The sequence below is a fragment of the Toxorhynchites rutilus genome, chromosome 1 (genome assembly GCF_029784135.1).
Source record: "Toxorhynchites rutilus septentrionalis strain SRP chromosome 1, ASM2978413v1, whole genome shotgun sequence".
Lineage (NCBI taxonomy): Eukaryota > Metazoa > Arthropoda > Insecta > Diptera > Culicidae > Toxorhynchites > Toxorhynchites rutilus.
The window spans coordinates 37,785,904-37,810,561 of NC_073744.1; the positions used below are offsets into that span (position 1 = coordinate 37,785,904).

At 36.6% G+C, this 24,658-nt stretch overlaps 3 protein-coding genes across 5 annotated transcripts; all 3 read left to right on the plus strand.

The window, feature by feature from the left end:
• The first annotated feature begins 1,334 nt into the window (after positions 1-1,334).
• Positions 1,335-3,613, plus strand: LOC129777817 (synaptic vesicle glycoprotein 2B-like). Of its 2 annotated transcripts, XM_055784337.1 has the most exons (7): positions 1,335-1,468; positions 1,535-1,594; positions 1,656-1,817; positions 1,952-2,114; positions 2,167-2,275; positions 2,366-3,153; positions 3,219-3,613. In XM_055784337.1, the coding sequence occupies exons 1-7, from the start codon at positions 1,441-1,443 to the stop codon at positions 3,427-3,429; spliced, it is 1,521 nt and encodes a 506-aa protein (XP_055640312.1). In that variant the 5' UTR covers positions 1,335-1,440; the 3' UTR covers positions 3,430-3,613. The 2 variants fall into 2 exon arrangements, with proteins under 2 accessions (XP_055640312.1, XP_055640303.1); XM_055784328.1 differs by having other exon boundaries at positions 1,342-1,468; positions 2,167-3,153.
• A 9,190-nt stretch (positions 3,614-12,803) lies between these two features.
• Positions 12,804-16,021, plus strand: LOC129777810 (probable ATP-dependent RNA helicase DDX43). Its single transcript, XM_055784315.1, has 3 exons — positions 12,804-12,962; positions 13,025-13,261; positions 13,525-16,021. Exons 2-3 carry the CDS (start codon positions 13,033-13,035, stop codon positions 15,537-15,539), a joined length of 2,244 nt encoding a protein of 747 aa, XP_055640290.1. The 5' UTR covers positions 12,804-12,962; positions 13,025-13,032; the 3' UTR covers positions 15,540-16,021.
• Positions 16,022-16,221: 200 nt separating this feature from the next.
• Positions 16,222-17,199, plus strand: LOC129777834 (probable RNA 2'-phosphotransferase). 2 transcript variants are annotated; one of them, XM_055784377.1, is made up of 2 exons: positions 16,222-16,307; positions 16,508-17,199. In XM_055784377.1, the coding sequence occupies exon 2, from the start codon at positions 16,532-16,534 to the stop codon at positions 17,102-17,104; it is 573 nt and encodes a 190-aa protein (XP_055640352.1). In that variant the 5' UTR covers positions 16,222-16,307; positions 16,508-16,531; the 3' UTR covers positions 17,105-17,199. The 2 variants fall into 2 exon arrangements, with proteins under 2 accessions (XP_055640352.1, XP_055640357.1); XM_055784382.1 differs by having other exon boundaries at positions 16,244-16,307; positions 16,505-17,199.
• Positions 17,200-24,658: the final 7,459 nt, after the last annotated feature.

Consider the following 24,658-nt stretch of genomic DNA (forward strand, 5'->3'; position numbering starts at 1 on the left):
TCATCCTGCTCTGCTGTCACCTTGACGCACCGCAAAACTTCTATCTGCTGCATGTATGCTCTCATATGGAAGCACCAGTTGTTAAAACCGGTCCCGTCGAACGCTAGATGTCGAATTAGAGGTAGCCTATTGTATAGTATAACGCTGTACGAGGTCCGTTCAAAAAGTATCGCGACTTTCGAATTTACGCGGGTTACGTACATTCAATTTTAGATTTTTTGTGGCATTATGTCTGTACTCATGTCTCTTACTTATGCTGACAAGTACGGATATTTTGAATGTTCAGTTAATTTTTGACAACTGCTTTTCTTACACGTGTTTTGTTTCATCTTTGATTTTTGCCTATTGCCTATCTCTAGATAAATCCCTTCGTAGTGCTGAAGCAAAATCGGCTATGGCTATGGAAATGCTTAATAGAATGGGATAGAGTGGACCACTCTGTCTGCAAGAGCTGTTCACGGAAACTGTTTACCATTAATTGAAGAGACTCGTCGGCTATCACTGCTACCTTCGACAATATCCAAATCAACAGTACATAACATATTTTGACGCTATTGTCTAATGAACAGATCAATGCAATCGCAATCGATCGGCCTCTCTACTAGTTTCTCTATTTGTCTTCCTACTTTCGCCTAGTACACGTTGCGCACCAAAGGTTCTTTTTATAATAACCAAAATTTTATATAACATGTGGTTTAACTTTTTTTTTATCAAGCAGCTCAAACAAAAAAAAAACAAATATAAAACGCATGACTTTTGTGATTGTTTCAAGAATAAATAACCATATTTGCGTCACTACCCAAGCACACTACGCAAGCGGACTCCCCCATCGTGTGGGGTAAGTTAAACTTATCCAACTGCTGCGGAGCAACAGCGAAAGCACTACTGCCGTGCTCTGGTTGCTGGCCAAGAGGGGTTTGTTGATAAGCGAAAATCACTTTCCCGTCGGTTCTAGCTGATAGCAGATGTTGATAACCTGTCGTCGTCTCCTGATTTATGATCTCATTGCATGCCTTTAAGGATTTCGTTGCAATGGCATTAAGGGTTTCGATCGACCGAATGAGTCAACTATGAGTATATATCGTGATATTGATCGTATTATTAATATTTATCAATTGTTCAAATTTATCTAATAAGTGTAGATGAATAGCGAAAGCAATATTCTCTAGATATACGAATGGAAGCCAAAAGAGGCTTGTTGATAAGTAAATTTCACTGTTCCGTTGGTTCTAGCTGATGGCAGTTGTTGATAAGCTAGCTGTGAGATGTCGGATTTTATTGTTGTGCAGATTTCCATGTCGTTGATTTATGGTCTGATTCCACGCATTCACAGATTTCGTTGCATTAATATAAAGGGATGCGATCATACCATCAGACGATCATTTTAGTACATCTCGTGAACACGGTCGTATCATTAAAACTTATCCATCGAGACTTGAAATGGATGATTCCATCGAACGAATACCTGGTTAGTTGTAAAGTGTGTGAAGATGGGTTAAATCGTTCAAGGCATACGTTTGTACTATATTTCCAGAACCAAAACCAATAACCTATCAGCGTAGCGTATCGTTTGATGAAGCTCTCTCAATGACAAGTTGTTAACAATACTAAACTATACAAAATATAATGTTTGGAATGAATGTATTTTATTGTAGAATTCGGAAAAATCAACTATATTCTCATCATCATCTCTGGGACAATACTCACATCGGTGTTGCTGGAAACTCTAGGGATAAGTTACGTGATACCAGTAGCGGAGTGTGATTTATTGTTGACAACAAAAGAGAAAGGTGTTCTGAGTGCAGTAGCTTTCGCAGGTATCGTCATCATATTTTCTATATTTGTACAAGCATTAACTCTAATAGCAATAGGATTACGGAGCGACGCGATGTCCTCATTTCGTAATCGCTTTATATTTGATTATAAATTAACTCTTGTACTTTTCCAAAAGGCATCATCGCTAGCTCTCACCTCTGGGGATTTCTTGCTGACACCCTGGGGAGGAAGAAAGTCATAGTACCGACGCTCATTCTAACATTCACTGCAACCGTTATCTCAAGCTTCACGACATCTTTCTGGATCATAACGATTCTACGATTTTTTGCTGGGTTTTTGTAAAAAGATTATCTTTTCATGTTGGACCAAGCTCATTCCATAAATTTTCAGTATTTCTGGCTCATCCGCAACCATCTACGCGTATCTCGGCGAATTTCACAATAAACGCGATGGATCCAGAGCGATCATGGGAGCCTCCTTTGTATTCGGGATGGGTTGTCTATTACTACCAGGTATAGCTTTCTCGGTCATAAATCAGGAATGGGAGTATGCGATTCCATTCATGAACATAATTTATCGTCCTTGGAGGCTATTCCTGGTTGTATGCGGTTTGCCAAGTTTAGTTTGTGCTTTCGTTTTGCTGAAATTCCCCGAAAGTCCAAGATTTGTCCTGAACCAAGGTGATGTCGATAAAACAATCGAAACAATCCAATGGATGCATACACTGAACACGAATGGAAGGGAAGCAAAACTACGAATTTCATCGATACGAGATGAGGTAGAAGCACAACAGACCAAGTTTCGACGGAGCGAGTCGAGTGACACCAAAGGAATAACCGCGTTGATGAAACTCATGTGGAATCAAACTGCTCCATTGTTTATGACACCGTATTTGAACAATACCGTTATTGTTTGTATTTTGCAATTTGGGATATATCTTACATCGAATGGCATGTACATGTTTTTCCCCGATATTCTGAACCGCGTTGCGGAGATTCAAGAGAGCGGTTTAAATAGGACTACAATTTGCAACGCTGTTTATACCACACAAGTAAATATTCGCATGCTTGAAACCAACCTATCCCAAACGATTCCCGAATGTAACCAGAAGCTCGACATTATGGCTTACGAACATTCGTTTATCCTGGAACTCCTGTACGCCCTCGGCTTCGCCGTTATTGGGCTCATCATTAACGCTGTCGGTAAATTGCCTATTCTGGTGTATGTTTTTGTGAGCTGTGGTCTGTCAGCAATACTGATTATTTTCATCGATATTCCACTGCTGTCCGTATGGTTATACCTGATCCTACTAACATGTGGCTTCTGCATTAGTGTTGTGAATGCAGTTACGGTTGATCTGTTTCCTACTACTTTGAGGTGATACAAATTGCGGTTGTTCTTGCTTTGTGGATCTTGAGAATATAGCGTTTTTTTTATTACAGAGCGATGGCCATTTGTATTTCGTTGATGTTTGGAAGGCTGGGTAGCGTGGTGGGAGCGAATATGGTCGGATTGCTGCTGGACACTCAGTGTGAGCTTACGTTTTGGATATCAGGTGTTTCGTTAATTTTATGTGGGATGCTTTCATTTTTCATTCCCAATATCTACAAACGGAGCACATCCGAGCCAAGAGCAAGCGTCTCATCGCGATGAGGCGATGTAGTGGAGACACCTTATATTTTAAGAGTTTCGTTTAAATAGACTGAAATATTAATATGACTAGTGGTGGATTGCAGACGGAGGAGACTTATGTATTATTACAGTATAAGAAGCATACAATAAGGATAAAAATAAGCTTTCTATTTTATATAATTCCAATAAAATATGAAACTTCTAAGTTTTTGTTATTACTGAAATGTTACTGAGTTCCACTAACTTAGATGTTTAACAACCGTATCCAGTACATTTTTGACTTAGAACTACGTCTTTCATTAAGGGTGCCAAATCAGAATCCAGGTCACGTTTTTATGAAATAAAGTTAACGTTAATAACTATTTTTGCCGCGAACGGATTTTGGTGATTTACATACCAAACGAATGAGAAATTCCCTAAGATTTGTTTGATAATTGTGTAACAGTAAACGAAAATGAAATAAAGCGTTCAAAAAGTTTCATGTTGTCTTAAAATTCCATCCAACCAACAAAAAAGCGGTTTACGCAATAGAGCAAAAAACTACTTTATCATCACAAAACCACTGTTAAATTCTGAATGAGAACGAGAGCCAATATCCCAAGTCCATTTATATAACGTTAACAGAAAAAAAAGAAGTTTGAAATTGGTAGAATTACATCACTGAAGGCGAAATTAAGTTGGAAAATTTGAATTCGATCCTTTGGGCCGCTCTATGGAGCGAAATAAAATCCCCCGTCTCCGAACCCCCTTTGGCAAGCCCGGTAAGATAAAGGTGATGAATTCTCAAGTGGAATAAAGCACTTTGAAAATAGAAAACTGTGAATTAATATTATGCTTTTGTATTCATTGTAATGGAGTAACATATTTTTCGCAATATTTGATTAAAGAATCTTAAACGAAAATTGTGTCTAATAATCATGTGTTATTATAATGTCGAGTTTTGGTAGAAGCCGTAGGATTTTTTTAAAAAATGACAGAGTAAGGGTCACGATTGTGTGTTCTAAGCATTCAAATATCATCAAGTAGAATTGTCATTACAGGTCCGACTCGATTGTATATAGTAGACCATTTTTTTCAACAATTATTTTCAAATCCTATACATAATCGAATCTCAAGAAAACAATTTTTTCATTAATGTATGAATGTCAAACATTAATAGAAAAATAGCTTTTTTGTAATTCGATTATGTATTGGATTCGAAAATTTATTTTTAATCGAAAATTTATATATAATCGAGTCCGACCTGTATATGTTTAACAAAGTGAAACTACTTTCGGGCTTGCTAATCTGATAGCGCTAATTGCTTCACATCGGGTTGAAAGTCACCATTTTCCATTCGTCATCGTCATTAATTGATAGATTATTTTTTTCAGTTATATGAGCTTCAGACTACAAGGGTCACTCACCTCTTGCCTTGAACAAGGCCAATTGAAAGCTCAATCAATGAATATTTCGAGCTTTGAACCCACGATCGTTCACTTAGTAATGTAATCGCGCGCAAAATCATAACTTGTATACCTACCGTGCGCAGACTGTGCATGTCCCTGTAATATTGATATTGTGTATTTTTAGGCGTTATTTGTGTCCATTTAAAGAAAAATATATGAATGAATGAAAAAAATCATGAAAATAATTTTCTCCAACCTCATTCAGTCGGGGGTCTTCGTAGCATAATTGGTTGCATGTCCGCTACTAAGCGAACGATCATGAGCTCATAACTCAGGGCCCCTCAACTGACCATCTTTGTAATCTTTGTGTGTTATTCTAGCTACTATGTCCACGCAACAATCATCATGTGAGGGTAATCCCAGTCCCTTACCGCTCACATTTTCGGTCTGCTGCAACGGTAATTGGCACTATTAATAACGCAACAAAGGAAGCCTCATTTCAACAGTCTCTCTGTGAACAGCCCATCTGTGAACATTCGAACAATAGCAATATTCTTACGCCGAAAAAAAAGGCGACATGTGTTGTGCATCGATAGAATTAGGAATTCTCTTACGCCTAAACGGCTACTGTGCTATAGATAAAAAAACAAATGTTTATCGATAGATAGCGATACTCTTACGCCCCAAAATGGTAACAGTGTAATAGACAACAAAAGTTATCTCAAGATAAAAAATGTACATGAATGAATTCGGCTCTGTTGCAGCTGAATTGCTAAATGAGCCTAATAAAAAAAACTGTTGGGATAAAATAAAACCTCATTCAGTCTTCTCAAAACAAAGTTATTGATTCTCGGTCTGTGAGTATGCGCGAGCATAGGAGGGTAATCAAATAATTTTGGGCGGACAAAAGTTCGCCGGGTCAGCTAGTAATATAGTAATATAAACAAATTGAACTTTGAAGTTTCGTATAAGCGAAAGCAAAAAAAAAACATTCTAAAAAGAATTTTGGAAATCGTAAGGCGATATAACGAACGGACATGTTCAATTACCGAGACTTTAAACTTTCCAGCTGTATGAGTGAAAGCGATATAATCCTTTCAAGGTTTGTTATAGAGAAATTTCACGCCAAATCAGCCACTAACCCGACCTTTTCCGATTTTTTTGGAACTGGATACTTATGGCGGAGACAACCTAAAATCACAACATTCATCATCATATGACCAATTTGAATTACGACTGATTTTTTTAAAGAGCGTTTCCAAAATAATTGATCATTCTTTCAAAAAATCGTAACTTAAAATTGAAATGTCTCAAATATGATGTTTCACAAAGTTGGAAAACTAAGGAATTATTTAGTAAAAATAACGTTTTAAGTGTACTGTTAAAAAATCTTACGCAAAAATTCAATTTAATATTAAAAACTTTTATATCTGAAAAACCCTCAATCTCAATATAAAAGGCGAAGTGAAGGGAATGCAATGAATATTAGAATAGTAGCAGGTAGAGTTGTTCAAATAATTTGGTGAATTTATTAAAAAAATAATAAAAATAATGTAGTAATTATAATTAAAATTCAGAATTTTGAATTACGATTTTTCGAAGGAAAAAGCAATAATATTGAATACGCTCTTTTAAAAATCAGTCATAATTTAAATTGATCATGTGATAAAGAAAATTGTGACTTTGGGTATTTTCCATCATATGTAGCAAGTTTCAATAAAATCGAAGAGGATTGCGTCAAAATTTGCTATTTCTCGGTTGATTTGGCATGGAATTGCTCGATATTTACACAAAATGCATGAACCACAATTCATGTTCGCACTAACGCAATTATTGGCTGGTTTTGCGACTAAATACTAGCTCACGATTATTCCAAATGTCCTTAATTTGTATATAGTAGACCATTTTTTTCAACAATTATTTTCAAATCCTATACATAATCGAATCTCAAGAAAACAATTTTTTCATTAATGTATGAATGTCAAACATTAATAGAAAAATAGCTTTTTTGTAATTCGATTATGTATTGGATTCGAAAATTTATTTTTAATCGAAAATTTATATATAATCGAGTCCGACCTGTATATGTTTAACAAAGTGAAACTACTTTCGGGCTTGCTAATCTGATAGCGCTAATTGCTTCACATCGGGTTGAAAGTCACCATTTTCCATTCGTCATCGTCATTAATTGATAGATTATTTTTTTCAGTTATATGAGCTTCAGACTACAAGGGTCACTCACCTCTTGCCTTGAACAAGGCCAATTGAAAGCTCAATCAATGAATATTTCGAGCTTTGAACCCACGATCGTTCACTTAGTAATGTAATCGCGCGCAAAATCATAACTTGTATACCTACCGTGCGCAGACTGTGCATGTCCCTGTAATATTGATATTGTGTATTTTTAGGCGTTATTTGTGTCCATTTAAAGAAAAATATATGAATGAATGAAAAAAATCATGAAAATAATTTTCTCCAACCTCATTCAGTCGGGGGTCTTCGTAGCATAATTGGTTGCATGTCCGCTACTAAGCGAACGATCATGAGCTCATAACTCAGGGCCCCTCAACTGACCATCTTTGTAATCTTTGTGTGTTATTCTAGCTACTATGTCCACGCAACAATCATCATGTGAGGGTAATCCCAGTCCCTTACCGCTCACATTTTCGGTCTGCTGCAACGGTAATTGGCACTATTAATAACGCAACAAAGGAAGCCTCATTTCAACAGTCTCTCTGTGAACAGCCCATCTGTGAACATTCGAACAATAGCAATATTCTTACGCCGAAAAAAAAGGCGACATGTGTTGTGCATCGATAGAATTAGGAATTCTCTTACGCCTAAACGGCTACTGTGCTATAGATAAAAAAACAAATGTTTATCGATAGATAGCGATACTCTTACGCCCCAAAATGGTAACAGTGTAATAGACAACAAAAGTTATCTCAAGATAAAAAATGTACATGAATGAATTCGGCTCTGTTGCAGCTGAATTGCTAAATGAGCCTAATAAAATAAACTGTTGGGATAAAATAAAACCTCATTCAGTCTTCTCAAAACAAAGTTATTGATTCTCGGTCTGTGAGTATGCGCGAGCATAGGAGGGTAATCAAATAATTTTGGGTGGACAAAAGTTCGCCGGGTCAGCTAGTAATATAGTAATATAAACAAATTGAACTTTGAAGTTTCGTATAAGCGAAAGCAAAAAAAAAACATTCTAAAAAGAATTTTGGAAATCGTAAGGCGATATAACGAACGGACATGTTCAATTACCGAGACTTTAAACTTTCCAGCTGTATGAGTGAAAGCGATATAATCCTTTCAAGGTTTGTTATAGAGAAATTTCACGCCAAATCAGCCACTAACCCGACCTTTTCCGATTTTTTTGGAACTGGATACTTATGGCGGAGACAACCTAAAATCACAACATTCATCATCATATGATCAATTTGAATTACGACTGATTTTTTTAAAGAGCGTTTCCAAAATAATTGATCATTCTTTCAAAAAATCGTAACTTAAAATTGAAATGTCTCAAATATGATGTTTCACAAAGTTGGAAAACTAAGGAATTATTTAGTAAAAATAACGTTTTAAGTGTACTGTTAAAAATCTTACGCAAAAATTCAATTTAATATTAAAAACTTTTATATCTGAAAAACCCTCAATCTCAATATAAAAGGCGAAGTGAAGGGAATGCAATGAATATTAGAATAGTAGCAGGTAGAGTTGTTCAAATAATTTGGTGAATTTATTAAAAAAATAATAAAAATAATGTAGTAATTATAATTAAAATTCAGAATTTTGAATTACGATTTTTCGAAGGAAAAAGCAATAATATTGAATACGCTCTTTTAAAAATCAGTCATAATTTAAATTGATCATGTGATAAAGAAAATTGTGACTTTGGGTATTTTCCATCATATGTAGCAAGTTTCAATAAAATCGAAGAGGATTGCGTCAAAATTTGCTATTTCTCGGTTGATTTGGCATGGAATTGCTCGATATTTACACAAAATGCATGAACCACAATTCATGTTCGCACTAACGCAATTATTGGCTGGTTTTGCGACTAAATACTAGCTCACGATTATTCCAAATGTCCTTAATTTGTAAAATGATTGCACTTCAATGTTTTGCTCGCACAATCGTATGTGATTAAAATTCAGAATTTTGTGTTTAGAAAAAAATGTATCAATTCCATTCTCGTGATTTTCAAACATAATTGAAATAAAAATACTTTTTATTTTCAATAGTTGATAAAAAACGCATGCCAGTTGGTTTGTACACCCAGAAAATGGCTTACTAAAAGAAGCTACCAAATCTTTGGTAATGCAAACATTAGTAGATGTACATATTTTCTGTAAACGTGAAACGTGTGACGTGTGTACGCAAGAAATTGCGCTCGAAACGATTGGCTCCAATATTCATTAGAACGAGAATCTTACTGGGATCTTTTAAGTGGTCTACACGTCTAGTGTTGTGTTGCAACAACCGGTCGCTGCTTGTCGCTGCTGGCATCCGTCTATGAACCCGAAGAAATTGGTTGAGGTAAATTCGGTGCTGCTGTGCTTTTTTGGCAGAAATTTTATTGATCAAACGGTAGCAGGTTAAATTTTCTCATCTCTCACTGTCGGACGATATGAGAACGCCCGGTTTCCGCAAAATTCGGGAAGCGGATTTGAAAGAGCCCTATCGATTGCTGAAGCATTATCTCGCTGGATTCAATCTAATGTCGGCGTTCGACGAGGATGAATTTCACCACTGGTTCTTGTCCCAGGATGGTATCGATTGCTTCGTGGTGGAGGACAGATTAATTCAATAAGCCGCGTCGAAATGGAAAGGATAGAACTTGGGGTACCTGATGTCGACTGTTTGCAGATGAATCTACTTTATCAACGTAATATATGAATATGTGTACAGTTCTGAATCATATTTCGGACGCTTAGGGCATATGATGCAGAAAACAGATCTAAACTTTATGCACAGGTATTATTTGGTTGATATTTTTAATAAATTAGTTCAATATGCTTTTAAGCTTTCTACTTTGGTACCTATTTGATTGAAAACATAAAAAAGTCATCGAATAAAATGCTTTTCAAATGAAGCGAGTAAGAATCAAGCTTCGGACACTAAATCAAATTTCGGACACTTTATTTTGTAATTTTTTGGACGAAAATTACGTTACACTTGATTATATTTTATAGTCGACTGCGAAACACTTACTAATCAATCACAGTAAACTGTTAACGATGATGGGAACTGATGAAACACGGGAGAAATTTAAATATTTATGAACGGGTAAATTCTACGTGCTCACGCTAAGGAAACGTGAAACAGAAACGATAATGAGTAGTGCTGTAATATTTCTGCCGATTATGTTATAATTCAAATGTAGTTCTCATGTGAAATTATAGTGAAACCAAGGGATTATTCTAAAAAAGCAATTGTGATATTATTTTGATAGTTATATCAGCAGTGCATTAAGCATTTCAAGATATTAGAACAAAGTGTCCGAAATATGATATTGTCCGAAATATGATTCAGAACAGTATTTATTTTCTACTAGCGAAAAGACGGTAATGTGCATATACACTGCATTTCACAACTATAGAACCACTCCATTTCTCTGAGTTTCTAGAGATATGTAAGAAGTAGGTTGAATTGAAGTATATACTGTAGAATACAAAATCTATCTTCATTTATAAGACGGTCCATTTGCACTGTATTGTTGTGTTCAGGCTCGGAACATTTAAAAAAAATGAAATTCTAGTGTCTCATAACTATAGAACCAGATGGAAAGACTCTCGCTCCTCTACAAAATTAACGTCAGTTTCATATGGATTACAATAAGTTTTTAATGAAATAAAATGAGAAAGGCCTTTCAACCATCAAGGATTTTTTCCGCAGTGACTGTAAACAATCAGCAATATTTTGCAATATTTTGTTTTTTTTGTGTGTGGAATTATTTTAGTGGCAATAAGAGCATTGAAAAGTTGAAAGGTAAAGCGCGATTCACATACAACATCCCTTTCACATACAACATCACTTTCACGTTCCGTCCCGTCACGTTGCATCAAGTATTCTTCCGAGCAGTTCTTATGCAAACATTCACATACACCGGCAACGGCAACTTGGAAGAATACTTGATATAACGTGACGTTAAGTGAATCGCACTTAAGTCTTCTACGGTTGAAGCAAGGTTTATAGTATACTCTATTTTATTTTATGTTTCAGCTTAAGAGAACAAATCGGCTCTCGGTGTCGGTTGGTGATATCGCTTTCACACTGTCCTCTGTATATTTATACCGTTTTTCCTCGCTCACTTATTGACGATACGATCACACTTTTAGTATATGTATATATACATACACCTTGGTGCACACCATAGTCTTTAAACTCAGCGTCTCTACACTCGCGACACATGAGACGCGCGCACAAATTTTTGCACTGCCAGAGATGCCAGAATTACAGAATGCTCCAAATTGCTGACATAACGTTCTGTTACAGACATTTTTGTAGCTACAGATTTTTGGCAGTTTCGAAAACATAAATAAAAGAAAACATAGATTCTTCTTCGGGTCTGATGAGAGGAGGTTCAAATAAAGTCCCGACTCAAGTCCAGACATTTAAACTACGGTTTAAGGCTGACCTTAGGGATATTTGATTACCACTACTACCTGCCTAAACGCTTTTGTCATGTCCGAAATGCAGAGCTGTAATCAGCTGTTATCGAGATGGATTTGATCTTGTCCAATATTGCCTTCGTGGCGTTATGGCGGGTTTACATTAGGGAGATCTATAGCTACAGATGGATTTATTCACGTGAAAATAGTTGTAAACGGGTGAGAATAAATATGATACACTTATTCGAGGTATATATAACTTAAATAAATTCAGCATATGTAAACGCTTGTGAATTTGTCACTGGTGAAAAATCACTAAAGTTGAATGCAGTTCTACTTCAGGTGAATAAATTCACCGAAAATATGAACATATTCATTAATGAAGTTCACGTTAGTGTAAACGGTTGATGCGATTTCTATAAATCTCATCATATTTCTTCAGATTAATATATATCACTAGTTTAAACCCACCCTTAGAGTGTTCTTTTTGTTCACTGTTCAGAGCAAGACTGTCAATATAAGGATAGTTCTCCATCACTAAATTATTGTTGTTCAGTCTTTATACTATAATAACATGCAAAGAAGGTCACTAGAAAACCCTGACTTTGAACTCGTAATGAAAAGAATGATAACATTGCCTTCCACCACAGTTGTTCAAACTAATGGTCGCAGGAATTCAAGCCTCCTACAGAAGAAGAACATTTCGTTCTGAAATTTCCAAATTATCTGTACTGCGTTGTACGTATATTTTCTTCGTACAATTTCAACGAAACTGTGTATGATTTGAGTTATTTTTACAGATGTGCTAAAGAATACGTAAAGGCATACAAAGCAGCTGTAGATGTAACTGAAGCTACCAAACATAGCTTCACGAAAGAAATGTACTTTTAAACTGAATAGAGTTTAATTAGTCTTCAAAAATGCGAGATGAATAATATAAGTCTGTAACTCTATTGTATAGAAAACATATGAGGGGCTTAGAATGCAAGGGGTGTAAGTGACTTGATCGATTTCTTTTCATCAACTTTTTCTTTAGTTAATAACTCAACTGCAAAATCGTTCCAATATGAGTTTGTTATACCATCCGATAGACGAGGTTCTGACCTTTCTTCAAGATGGTCAAATACAGCTGGGAATGAATTTGCAGCTAAGTTATGACCAAAAGAGAGAGTCGATGTAAAGAATTCAATCAAATCACTTACACCCCTTTCATTCTAAGCCCCTCATATCTGATACGAAAAAAGACCCATTCATTCATAACATTCACTTTAAAATGTTTTTATTCCACTTCATGAATTGTTTACTCGTTACGCTGCACCCCAATGCCGTCCACGCGAATCTTAATTTTTCCCGAAAAAAAGGCATTTACAGACATAAAAAAATCTTTGGCATCCCTGGCACTTGTTCTTTTGCTGCGATAGGTTTAGGAAGCTTTCGTGCCGTCGAAACAGTGAAAACCGAGAAATTTATCGGCATTTAACGATTGATATTTGTTTCGATTCTGGTATCAGATAGTTTGTCCCAAATATACCGGGAAGCGGTAATTATAATCGAGTAGTTTATAAAGGTTACCTTACTGAACATGAAATTGTTGTTTACTAGGAATAAAGATGGACGATGTTTGGGACAATGACAATGGGGGAAATGTTGCCGTGGATAACAGATCGTACAAACCCAATTACAGCAGCGGTGGCGGTGGCGATGGTGGTGGTGGTGGTGGTGGATATAAAGAGCGTACCTCAGTGGAAGTATCTTCCCGGTCGATCCCACGGATAATCGGCAGACAGGGAAGCAACATAAAAAGAATCCGCTATGAGTCTCAGGCGGAAGTCGAAATAGGTGAGTTTTGGTTTCGCTTTGAAAAAAGAAGCCCCGTATACGTGTTAATTTTAGCGTGATTATTGTGAGACTATTGCAAATATCTCGTTTTCGTAACACGAATAACAATTTCACCCTGAAGCATGTCGGAGAATTGAAGTCCTATTTATGTTTGTGTAATCGAGTCAAACTTTTGCAGAAAAAAGAAGTTTGATAACAATACAAACAACAAGAATTCTAATATTTGCCACTCTTGCTCTATATGCACTTCGTAATTTTTACAGACGATAAAATTCCTGGTAATGGTCGTTCCACAATACATCTTACCGGGACAATGGGCGAAATAAATCGTGCTAAGGATGCTATATACGAGATATTGAACAGTCGCGGCCCTGGGCCGGATGGCGAAGGACGAGGCAAAGCTCCACCCTTCAACAACTGTACTAACGGTAGCGGTGGCAGAGGAGGTGGAGGAGGATACGGACGTGATGATCGGCGAGGTCAAGAATATCGTCCTCGTGGTAACGACTACAATTTCTCCGATTCCAACAATCGTGGTGGCGACTACAATTCCTTCAATTCCAACACACGTGGTAGAGACTACAATTTCTCCAATTCCAACTCTCGCGGTAGTTATAATCAACCCTCTTCCGGCTCTGGTTCGAATTATGGCAATCAAAAATCGTATGGTACCGGCTCGGGCTCGAATTACGGCAATCAAAAATCATATGGTACGAAAGAGGACGAACGAAGCACCAGTCCGTCCGTAATCGACTGGGATAAGCTAAACGAACAGTGTGATCAGGCAATGGAGGAGCAGTGGGCTAAATGTCCCCCGCTACTGAAGAATTTCTATCACGAATTGCCTGAGGTAGCCGAAATGAGTCTGGAGGAGGTTAACGCCTTTCGACTAGCGAACAACAACATTGTTGTGGATAGAACCTTCAAGGATCCGGAAAACCCCTCGCTTCCCATTCCTAACCCCATTCAAACATTCGAACAGGCTTTTCACGAGTATCCCGAATTGCTAGAAGAGATCAAGAAACAGAAATTTGAGAAGCCATCACCCATACAGTCCCAAGCTTGGCCAGTGCTGTTGAAAGGAGAAGATCTAATCGGTATTGCTCAGACCGGAACGGGTAAGACATTGGCTTTTCTGTTCCCAGCTTTCATTCATATCGAGGGCCAAACCGTGCCCCGCGGACAACGTGGTGGACCAAATGTACTCGTAATGGCACCCACTCGAGAACTGGCGCTACAGATCGAGAAAGAAGTTTTCAAGTATCAGTTCCGTGATATTAAAGCGTTGTGTTTGTACGGTGGCGGAGACAGGCGAAAGCAGATAAACAAGGTAGAAGCGGGCGTGGAGATAATAATCGCTACACCGGGTAGGTTGAATGATCTGGTGAGCGCCAATGTACTTGATATAACCAGTATCACTTATCTGGTGTTGGATGAAGCGGATCGGATGCTTGATATGGGTTTCGAGCCGCAGATCCGCAAGTTGCTGTTAGATATTCGACCCGATCGACAAACCATTATGACCAGTGCGACTTGGCCACCGGGCGTGCGTCGATTGGCACAAAGTTATATGAACAATCCCGTGCAGGTATACGTGGGAACGCTGGATCTTGCCGCAACACATACCGTTACTCAACAGATTGAGGTTATTGATGAGGAGGACAAGTACATGCGGGTAATGAATTTTGTTCAGAATATGGGTCAGAAGGACAAGGCTATTATATTTTGCGGAAGGAAAACTCGCGCAGATGATTTATCGAGCGAGTTTGTGCTCGCAGGAATAAACTGCCAGAGTATCCATGGAGATCGAGACCAAGCGGATCGAGAGCAAGCCTTAGAGGATATAAAGCGCGGTGATGTGAACGTGCTGATCGCAACGGACGTTGCCTCGCGCGGACTCGATATTGAGGATATCACTCATGTGGTAAACTATGATTTTCCGAGGAATGTCGAGGAGTATGTTCATCGGGTAGGACGGACGGGTCGCGCCGGCAGGAGTGGCATTGCGTTGAGCTTTTTCACTCGATCGGATTGGGCTGTTGCAGGTGATTTGATTAAAATTTTAGAGGAAGCGGAGCAGGACATTCCGGAAGAGGTTAAGCTGATGGCGGAAAGGTTTGCCGCCAAAAAAGAGCGAGAAGCCCGTGAAGGAGGAGGTAGAGGTGGCTACGGTGGGCGTCGTGGAGGAGGTGGTGGTCGTGGTGGTGGCTATGGCGGTGGAAGTGGTGGCTACGGCGGTGGCGGAGGTGGTGGTTATGGAGGCGGAAATAGATGGTAATGTGGCAAGGTTCACATTCTTCGAATTATATTTGTTTTTCGTCAAATTTACGATTTTTTGTTTCGTCTCTATCGTTGATTATTGAATTGAATAGAACTAATCAACATTCGGAACATTCTCAGAGCCAAGTTCACAATTTTCATTTTATTTATTTGATTACCAAGAGCTTAAATTTGACGAACGATAAGGATTTTCAATTTATCGCAAACGATGTGCGTTCCTTTTTCTGTTGTACAGAGTGTTCAGCAAGATCGCGACATGAGCCGACAATATGAATAGGCACTAGCTGAATTTAGAGGATAGTCAGGAGACAAAGATAAAATATCCAATACATCAACAAGTCTAAAGGAACACAGCGATATTTGCAAAAACAAAATGGATTAGCTTTCAGTTCTGAAAGCAAATAACTAATTGTAATTGACATGAAGTCGAAATCTTTCCCTATTGTTTTATAATAATAAACATGTACTTTATGAAACGTTGCTGAAGGTGGATTTGCTCGATTTTGATGACAAGCCTGATGGTCAAAATGAACGACAATCTGGGACATTTCGTTTTATAATGTTTCATTTTCAGTAATATGCAACTGGTTCAGTCATTCGGATCACAAGGAAAGACACATCAGAATTCTATTAAAAAGTGTGGATAAGTTTATTAGTTTTATTACCGTGTCACCATCACCGGTCATACCATCTGGCAACACGGAATTCAGTCTCAGCTCACGCCTCAATGCCAAATCACAAGTGTAAATAGCATCACAGGATCACAGTGAGTAATTTATTTACATATCAACGAATATCTAGATGTTTTGAACCTAACAATTAGTGTAAAACATTTCAATTGATTTCAAGAAGTATATACATAATAAACAATCGTTTATTGAAGAATAAAATAAGCTATTGTTGCTTAACCTAAAGTTTGTTCCGAAAGTTGTACATTACAAATAAACCTATTTTTATCGTCAGCAGTTCAAAATTTAACATCAGTGCAAAATGAGTGATTCAAGAATACCGCTGATATCCAACGAAAAAATATTCTTCCAACAAGAGACAGATAATGCTGCCCGACACGACAGACAGGCGAACCTAACTCCTCAGAAGTTTTCCTGGTTACTACGACACTCGCCGGCTGTCGCAGAGCATATGGACACGGACGCGTTCGTGAGTTTCGATGCGCTGGAGCAAATAGCCGACGCCAGTAAGGCTCGCATGCTTGAGATTATAGCCGAAGACCGAAAGGGACGTTTTGAGATTCGCGGGGAGGAAGTGCGTGCTGTTAATGGTCATAGTGTGCACTTTTGTGAAAACTACGAAATAGTTCAACCGCCAGAGTTCCTATACCATGCCACGAACAACAAGGCACTACCGCTGATAATGAAGGGAGCATTGACACGAATGGGTCGACATTTTATACACATGTATGAGACACCACCCCCTAAAACCTCTGTTCGATATAGATTATTAAGAATCCGACCCCCAGAAAGTCACACTTTCTACAAGACGAAGAATGGATACATTCTATGCAGAGAGGACATACCAGCGGAATTCATTGAAATATTAAGTTGAATTTGTTTCAATTGAATGAATACTTTGTTTGATGACTGCAATGAAAATGATCAAAACAACGAAATAAAATCGCCTTTGGTTGCAGATAAAATTTGTATATGAGGAGATTTCATTAAGTTGTAGAAATTCACAATATCGTTATTTCGTCAGCCGCTAATTAGTTTTTTTTTTTTTTTTTTTTGTCTGTATTATAGTGATTTTCAACTCATTTGGCTGGTTCGTCACTTTTACTTCCATTTTTGGAAGAATGTCGGGAGTGAGAATTGAACTCGTGACCTTTAGCGTGAGAGGCATGGATAGATAATTAGTTACTATTTATAGATGGCTGTAGCAGGTGCTCATACACTGTTTGACCGAAGCCAAATATTTGACTCTTTTTACAGATAATATTTGACCAACGTGTACTGATCAAACATATTCGACACAAAACACGATAAGCAAATATTCAGTTATTGGATGCTTAAAATATTTTTTTGGTCTCGGTATATCTGTCAGTATATGGTTAGGTTACCTTAAATATGTCAGTCAAATTCTTTTATGTTCGATGTTTGACATTATTTGCCACTGTTCATAATTAAAGAGTGACAAACAAAAAAGTGTTTGTACAAAGGGCCTAGCCAGGTATGGGAGTAAAAAGTGCTTTCAAACCAAATCACTCGCTCTATGTAAAATGTTGTATAGGGTACTGAATAAGAAATTTTGCTTCGAGATAAAAATTTGAAAAAATACTGAAAGTGTATCTTAGAATGGTGTATTGAGAAATATTTAAAAAAACGTTCATCAAAAATTTAAGTAATAGAAGTACCGGTAAGTTTCTTCTTTTTTTTCAAAAATTAATGCTTTAGTCTGCAAAAATGGTTACAAAGTATTGCCTATCGCTAGTCACAACTGTTTTTCCCATCTTTGTGGTAATTTACTAATCCCTTTGCGGAAATAATCGGCCGGTTTTCTGCTAACCACGAATCGATCCAAATTTGACTTCATGCTGGTCAACCAGGCCATGTTTCATCGATCGAAAAAGGTAGTAAACGGACGGAGCAATGTCTGGAGAATATGGCGGGTGGGATAGGACCTCCCATTTCTGCGTTTCCAAGTATGTTTTGACCGGTTTCGTGACATGCGGCCGAGCATAGGCTTCAAAATCAAAGTTTTATGGCTTCAATTCATACGGCACCCAATGTCCATCTTTCGGATAGTTTTCTGGCTTGGTGTGATATTTTGACTTGATTTAGAAACTGCGGTTCGTGTCGTACTCATCGTTATTATATTTCTTATTCAGAAGGACACCTCTTAATTCTAGTACTACATTATGTTTCGTTACATTTTCTCTATCTATGGTGGGGGAAGCTTGGAACAACCTATTTCCAATTTACCAATCAGAAAAGTATAGCTCGTATAGACAATTACCAATACGTACACGCAGTCGCATCGAAGGCGTGTTCGTATAGGTCAGCTCTATGAAAGAAAGAACATAATTGCTCAGCGCGCTGCTCAAATTACAAGCACTTGTGTGGCATGGGAATCGATGGGTGTAAAATGACATGACCCAGATTGGTTCTAAGGGTGGGTTTAGACTAGGGATATATTCATGTGAAGAAATATGATGAGATTTATAGAAATCGCATCAACCGTTTACACTAGCGTGAACTTCTATAATGAATATATTCATATCTACGGTGAATTTATTCACCTGAAGTAGAACTGCATCCAACTTTAGTGATTTCTCACCAGTGAGAAATTCACAAGCGTTTACATATGCTGAATTTATTCAAGTTATATATACCTCGAATAAGTGTATCATATTTATTCTCACCCGTTTACACCTATTTTCACGTGAATAAATCCATCTATAGCTATAGATCTCCCTAATGTAAACCCGCCATAAGAAATGCTGTATGTCAGCTAAAGGAATTTATTAGCCTTAAGGCTGATTCAGACGGTGCCAGTCAGCGCTCTAGTTGAAGTATCCAGTGAATAGAGAACAGACACTCTGTTCAAGTTAGAGGCCAATTACTTGTTCGATACTGGTACAAGTTACTTGAACAGAGTGTCTATTCTCTGTTCACTGGATACTTCAACTAGAGCGCTGACTGGCATCGTCTAAATCAGCCTTTAGCTAACGTTATGTTGCAGATGAGTTCATGGAATTGTTACTTGACGCTTGAACGAATGTGATGCAAGCGTATCCAACATGCGCGTAAGAACATTCTGAAATTGAGCTGCATGTTTGCTCTTTCGGAAAACTTCAAGATTCTTTAATTTATGATCTTTGGAAATGATATAGAAATCTGGTATGCTACAGTTTCCATTGTTTTTATACGATTGGATATGATTTGCTGAGCTACTCCAAGTGTATCTGAAAGTTCTTGTTGCGTTTGTGACGGCTCTTTATCGAGTAAAGTGCGATTCACATACAACATCCACGTCACGTTCCTGTCCCGTTACGTCACGTTACTTCAGTTATTGTACCATGCAATTCTTATGAAAACATTCACATACACCGGCAACGTAAAGACCCGTTAGCATACGTACAACGAAAACGACCGGGAGGATTTGTAGAAAAGAATAATTGACGGAGAGGGACGGTTCGTTGGGTTTTTGTCTGGGCTTTGTGTCTCGGTTTTTGTTTTGTTTTGGGTTGTATTTTTTATGCCAACATAACACTTAGTTCCAAATCTCAGAGTCAAAATCATTCACGACTAGCGGAGATAAATAGTCTATATATTATTATTGTTGAATAAGGGTCGGTACTATGGGGTTTAAGCATTCAAATAATATAATTAATTGATTTTCATTAAATTTTTCTATATTCAGAACTGATTCTAGGCATGCTGATTAGAAAGAGACCATCGCAATTCAAAATTGTTGTAGGTGGCGAGATCATGAATAACATTGAATAAATCAATCGTTTGACATTTTACGTGATGGTGCTAGTGCAAGCATTGACTGCATGTGTGAATTAGTGGAGCCGTTGACGTAACGTGGACATTCTTTTCCGTAACGTGCTATGTGAATCGCACATAAATGCTCCAAACCTTCATCTTCAAGCTTTTTTGACGGTCTGAAACGTTCTTCGTCTTCCAAGTCAAAATTATTAAACCGTGCAAACCACGTCTGACACGTTCGCTCAGTTGGAGCATGGTCACCATAAACTTCCACCAAAATGCGATGACTTTCCGCAGCTTTTTTCTTCATATTGAAGTAATGAAGTAACACTCCACGCAAAAACAATCTCGATGGTACGAAATTCGACATATTCGAAGTAGCAAAAAACTATGTTGTTTACGCTTCAACTTTTTGACGTATACTGAAAAAGACGCGCAATGACAATAGCTTTCCAACGAATGTCTGGAAATTTGATTCACTGAAATAATAATCAAGTAACGCCAGCAGCTGTTGTAAAACCGAAGAAACTTACCGGTACACCTAATACTAAAAAAAAACTTGAACTATTAAAATTTTTTTTTGGAAGATTTAGAGATTCACTACTATTCTAATCAGTATTAAAATGTGTTTCTACGTCTTTTCTAAATATATGTGATTCTTCGTATATTTTTTTAGAATTTTGAGACTTGTACTGGTTTAACTCCGATTGAAATATGTTCATATGTGATTTTTGATATTTTTTAATTTTTTTTTTTCAGAAAATTTCGAGAACTGCGCGGCGCGAAAATACCAATAATTGAAAAAAACTATTTTGTTCATTTTCTAATACAGTAATCGTTCGTTAACTGGTCCTGGTATAACTGGTCTGCTTTTTAACTGGGCAAACGTTAACTGGTCCTTGAACCTAAATTCTAAAATTGCAATGGAATTCATGTGTTCGTGAAAAGTGCCTCCAAATCTTGTCACCAGGGCTATGGTAAATGTAGTATTGATACCTATAGAAAAATAAAGTATTTTTTCTGAATCTCTGTATGGTTCACTATAAGAGCTGTAGTCAAAAATGTAGTTTTTCTTTCTTAACGCTTTACTCAATAGGCTTGGTAATGAGAATTCGAGAAAATACTCAAAGTACGTCTATTATGGTATACCACGACAAATTATAAAAAAAATTAAAGAAAATATTTTTTTTTAAATTAAAAGAATTTTTTGGTATTTCGAAATTTTGGTTTTTTTTAATTTTTAGAACCATTAAAACATAATTTTCATTTAAATGTACCTGTTTCGGACATGTGTTTCATTTTTCAGAATTTGAGAGGGTTTTGCGCTACAATTTTTTAATAATTTGAAATTTTAGAATTATCAAATTAAATTTTGAGACACAGTACTGCTGTGTTCGTACTTGTTTTTTTATATTCATGATGCACATTTTGTAGAGTATTCTCTCGTTCTATTTCGAGGCAATTCTTGAACACAGCTATAAAATATGACTTTTGCGTTGGAAAAAGTATATTGATTTAGAAGGGACATATTTTGAAGGCGATAAAATAAAATTTAGATGATAACTAAAGTAGGGTAAATGATCTTGGTTTGTCCAGTCGAAAATATGATCATGGTTTGCCCACTTTTTTGAATGCTCTAATTCAGCGCTCCTGTGTCAAATAAGGCCTTCGAATGTTTCGAAACATATAAATGAAATTGCCTTTTACATGATTTATAGTAGTTTGATAGTATATTTTTACGAAATCACATGTTTTAAAGGATTATAAAATACACCTTCTATTTGTGTCAATGCACCCCTCATTCGAGCTAACTTTTAATCGATTACCAGATGATTATTTGGCACGTATTCAGACCTTTTCTGGATTACAACACTTATAAATATTGTAAACATCATGCTTGCTCACCATTTGTATCGGATTTACATAGCTAAACCATTAAAATAATGCATTTTGATGAACTCAATTCTGATCATGAGTTGTCCAATTCAATAATGTTGTTTTGTCCACATGATTTCTATGGCAACCGCTTTGTTTATGTTTGTTTATGGTGTGTTTCGCGCATAGCAGAAGTATGGTTTTTCTGTGTTGATTGTGTTGAGGTGAACACTTCTAAAATGCACAAGAAAAGGCAATATTCTGAAGAAAGCCTAAATTATGAATGAATCAATATGATGACAGTAAACTCAAGCAATGATAAATGCAACATCTAATTGTGAATTCGAATGTTTTCATTCAAAAATGGAGATTTCTAAAACCGGACAAACCATGATCATTTTTTTGGGCAAACCATGATCAGAGGTGGTCAAACCATGATCATAATTCTTCTTTAAGGAAAATCGTTAAAAAACATAACAATTTGAATAATTTCAACACATTATGGTAGTATTAGCAACTAGAGACTTGGGGCTTTTCAACAAACCCAAACTCGTATCGATTATGTGTGATTTTCATGAAGAAAAATCGATTTGCATTTACTAGTTGCGTAAAAACACCCCAAATTGGACAAACCAAGATCATTTACCCTATTTCCATTAAAAACACAAATTCCCGGTATAAATTTGACAGAATGTATTACATATTTAGTGAACATAGAGTTGTGAAAGCAAAACTCGAAACATAGAATATTGCCAATTGTGGTAGTAGAACGGTGATAATGATGTGACAATAAACATTTAAAATACCAAATGTCATATAACACCTAAACACGGACGAGTGTTTAAAAAATTGAAAAAATAATAATACTTCCACAATTTGACCAAAAGTCACTGATAGGGGGTATCCACTTGAAGTTAGGCCCGGACTGCATGAGAATCTCCCAACAGAGCTTTCACATTTTTGCTAAAAGACTGGGGAGAAGTAACAGCAGTTTGCAGTAAATCAATTATTTTAAAATGTTTTCCTTATTTTCACCGTCTGCATTTTATTTTTATTTTTATGAAATCGATGATTAATAAAATCGTAAATTTTAATTCATAAGACGAAACATATCAACATCTGTTCTATTTATAGAATTTTCCAATTACGAAATGCCAAAAAAACTTATTTTCTATGCTAATTTTATCATAGTCAGATACTATTAGTATACTATGATATGCTATGTGTATTTTTTCTATATTTTCTTTTCAAAGCTATTGAGAGTGTCGTGAAAAAAAAACCTTTTTTGCCATAGCTCTTATAGTGAACTATATAGGGATTCAGAAAAAATATCTAATTTCTCTAATTTGCAACAATACTTTTCATAGCGCTGGTGATATGTTTTGGGACTCTTTTTACGAATACACGAATACAATACAATAATAGATTTTAGAAAACTTTAAAAAATGCTAGAAAATCACAAAAAAAATGAAAATAAAAAAAAATAAAAATGTATTAGATATTTTCGTAACGCGCAGTTCTCGAAATATTCTGAAAAAACATCACTAATATCAACGCATATTTGAAATACACAAGCAAATAAATATACATATTTAAATATAAACTAAACTTGTAAAGGGTCTAAAAATTCTAAAAAAATCAAAATTTAGAAATATATTTTTTGTACCGCGCAACACTGTTAAAATTCTCAAAACAATCACGCATATCTAGAAAAGGTGCAGAACCAGATTTCAATTCGAATTAGAGTAGTAATGAATCTGTAAATTCAATATTTCAAGAATTTTTTTTAATACTTAAATTTTCGATGAGATTTTGTTTTGATAATATTTCTCGACACACCATTATAAGATGCACTTTCAGTATTTTTTTCAAATTTTTATCTCGAAGCTTTCGAGAATGGCGTGCAAAAAAATTGAATGGTAGTTTTTTTACCATATATTTTTTGTTGAACCTTATAGGGGTTCAAAAAAAAATAGTCAAAATTTCTTATTAATACTCTATACAATATTTCCCATAGAGCGGGTGATTTGGTTGGGGGCACTCTTTACTTCCATACCCGGCCAGGCCCTTTATAAACAAAACTTTATCGGTCAAAAAGTGTAAGATATTTGACCTCTGGACAAACAGTGTACGGCCAACTTAACAAACATCTTCAAAATTAACAGTCAACGTGTGATAATACACAAATTTTCACGTCGATTCACGGTTTCAAAGATGCTTTACTAGTTTGGAGCCCCATGCCAAATAAATAAACGAGAAACTTGGCTATCTCACGTCGTCCGCCGCATGCAATAAAGGGGAATTTATACACCACGCCTTGCTTGTTGCATTCCAGTTCGGCTCGGTTTGCATCCCTGTTATTTTGCTTTGCGAAATTCAAAAACGCTTCAAAATATGCAATTTTCAACACATGAAGTACGAGCAAGAACTTGACTTGATAAGATTCTCTCGATTTAAAAAAAACGAGATATTGCTTAGTGTGGTAGTGATTGGGATCGTATCGGCCGCTTGATTCGATTTACATAATAGGGTCCTATGTGAAGTGAACAGAATGTTGATACACGCTCTGGCTGAATGCCGTAGACGAATGAGGAGGAATCTCACTTTTCAAAGAAAATGGCGTTCAACGCTGTGGCTGACGCCTTCCAAAGGCCCTAAAGGGATATCTACATACCATGTAGGCAGATTTTCCTCTCCGTGGACAAGCGTGGACATTGATTATACCCATGCAGTGCACGTAGGCACTTCCCATAGTGTTATTTTTTCTTGAAAAATTGAGGAAATAATTGAATTT

Coding starts and splice junctions, on each gene's coding strand:
- LOC129777834 (XM_055784377.1), top strand. CDS start 16,532: ATGAGTGATTCAAGAATACCGCTGATATCCAACGAAAAAATATTCTTC.
- LOC129777817 (XM_055784328.1), top strand. CDS start 1,441: ATGGATGATTCCATCGAACGAATACCTG. Junction 1,469..1,534: donor TTCCATCGAACGAATACCTG/GTTAGTTGTAAA, acceptor CTATATTTCCAG/AACCAAAACCAATAACCTAT. Junction 1,818..1,951: donor GAGTGCAGTAGCTTTCGCAG/GTATCGTCATCA, acceptor CTTTTCCAAAAG/GCATCATCGCTAGCTCTCAC.
- LOC129777810 (XM_055784315.1), top strand. CDS start 13,033: ATGGACGATGTTTGGGACAATGACAATGGGGGAAATGTTGCCGTGGAT. Junction 13,262..13,524: donor TCAGGCGGAAGTCGAAATAG/GTGAGTTTTGGT, acceptor TAATTTTTACAG/ACGATAAAATTCCTGGTAAT.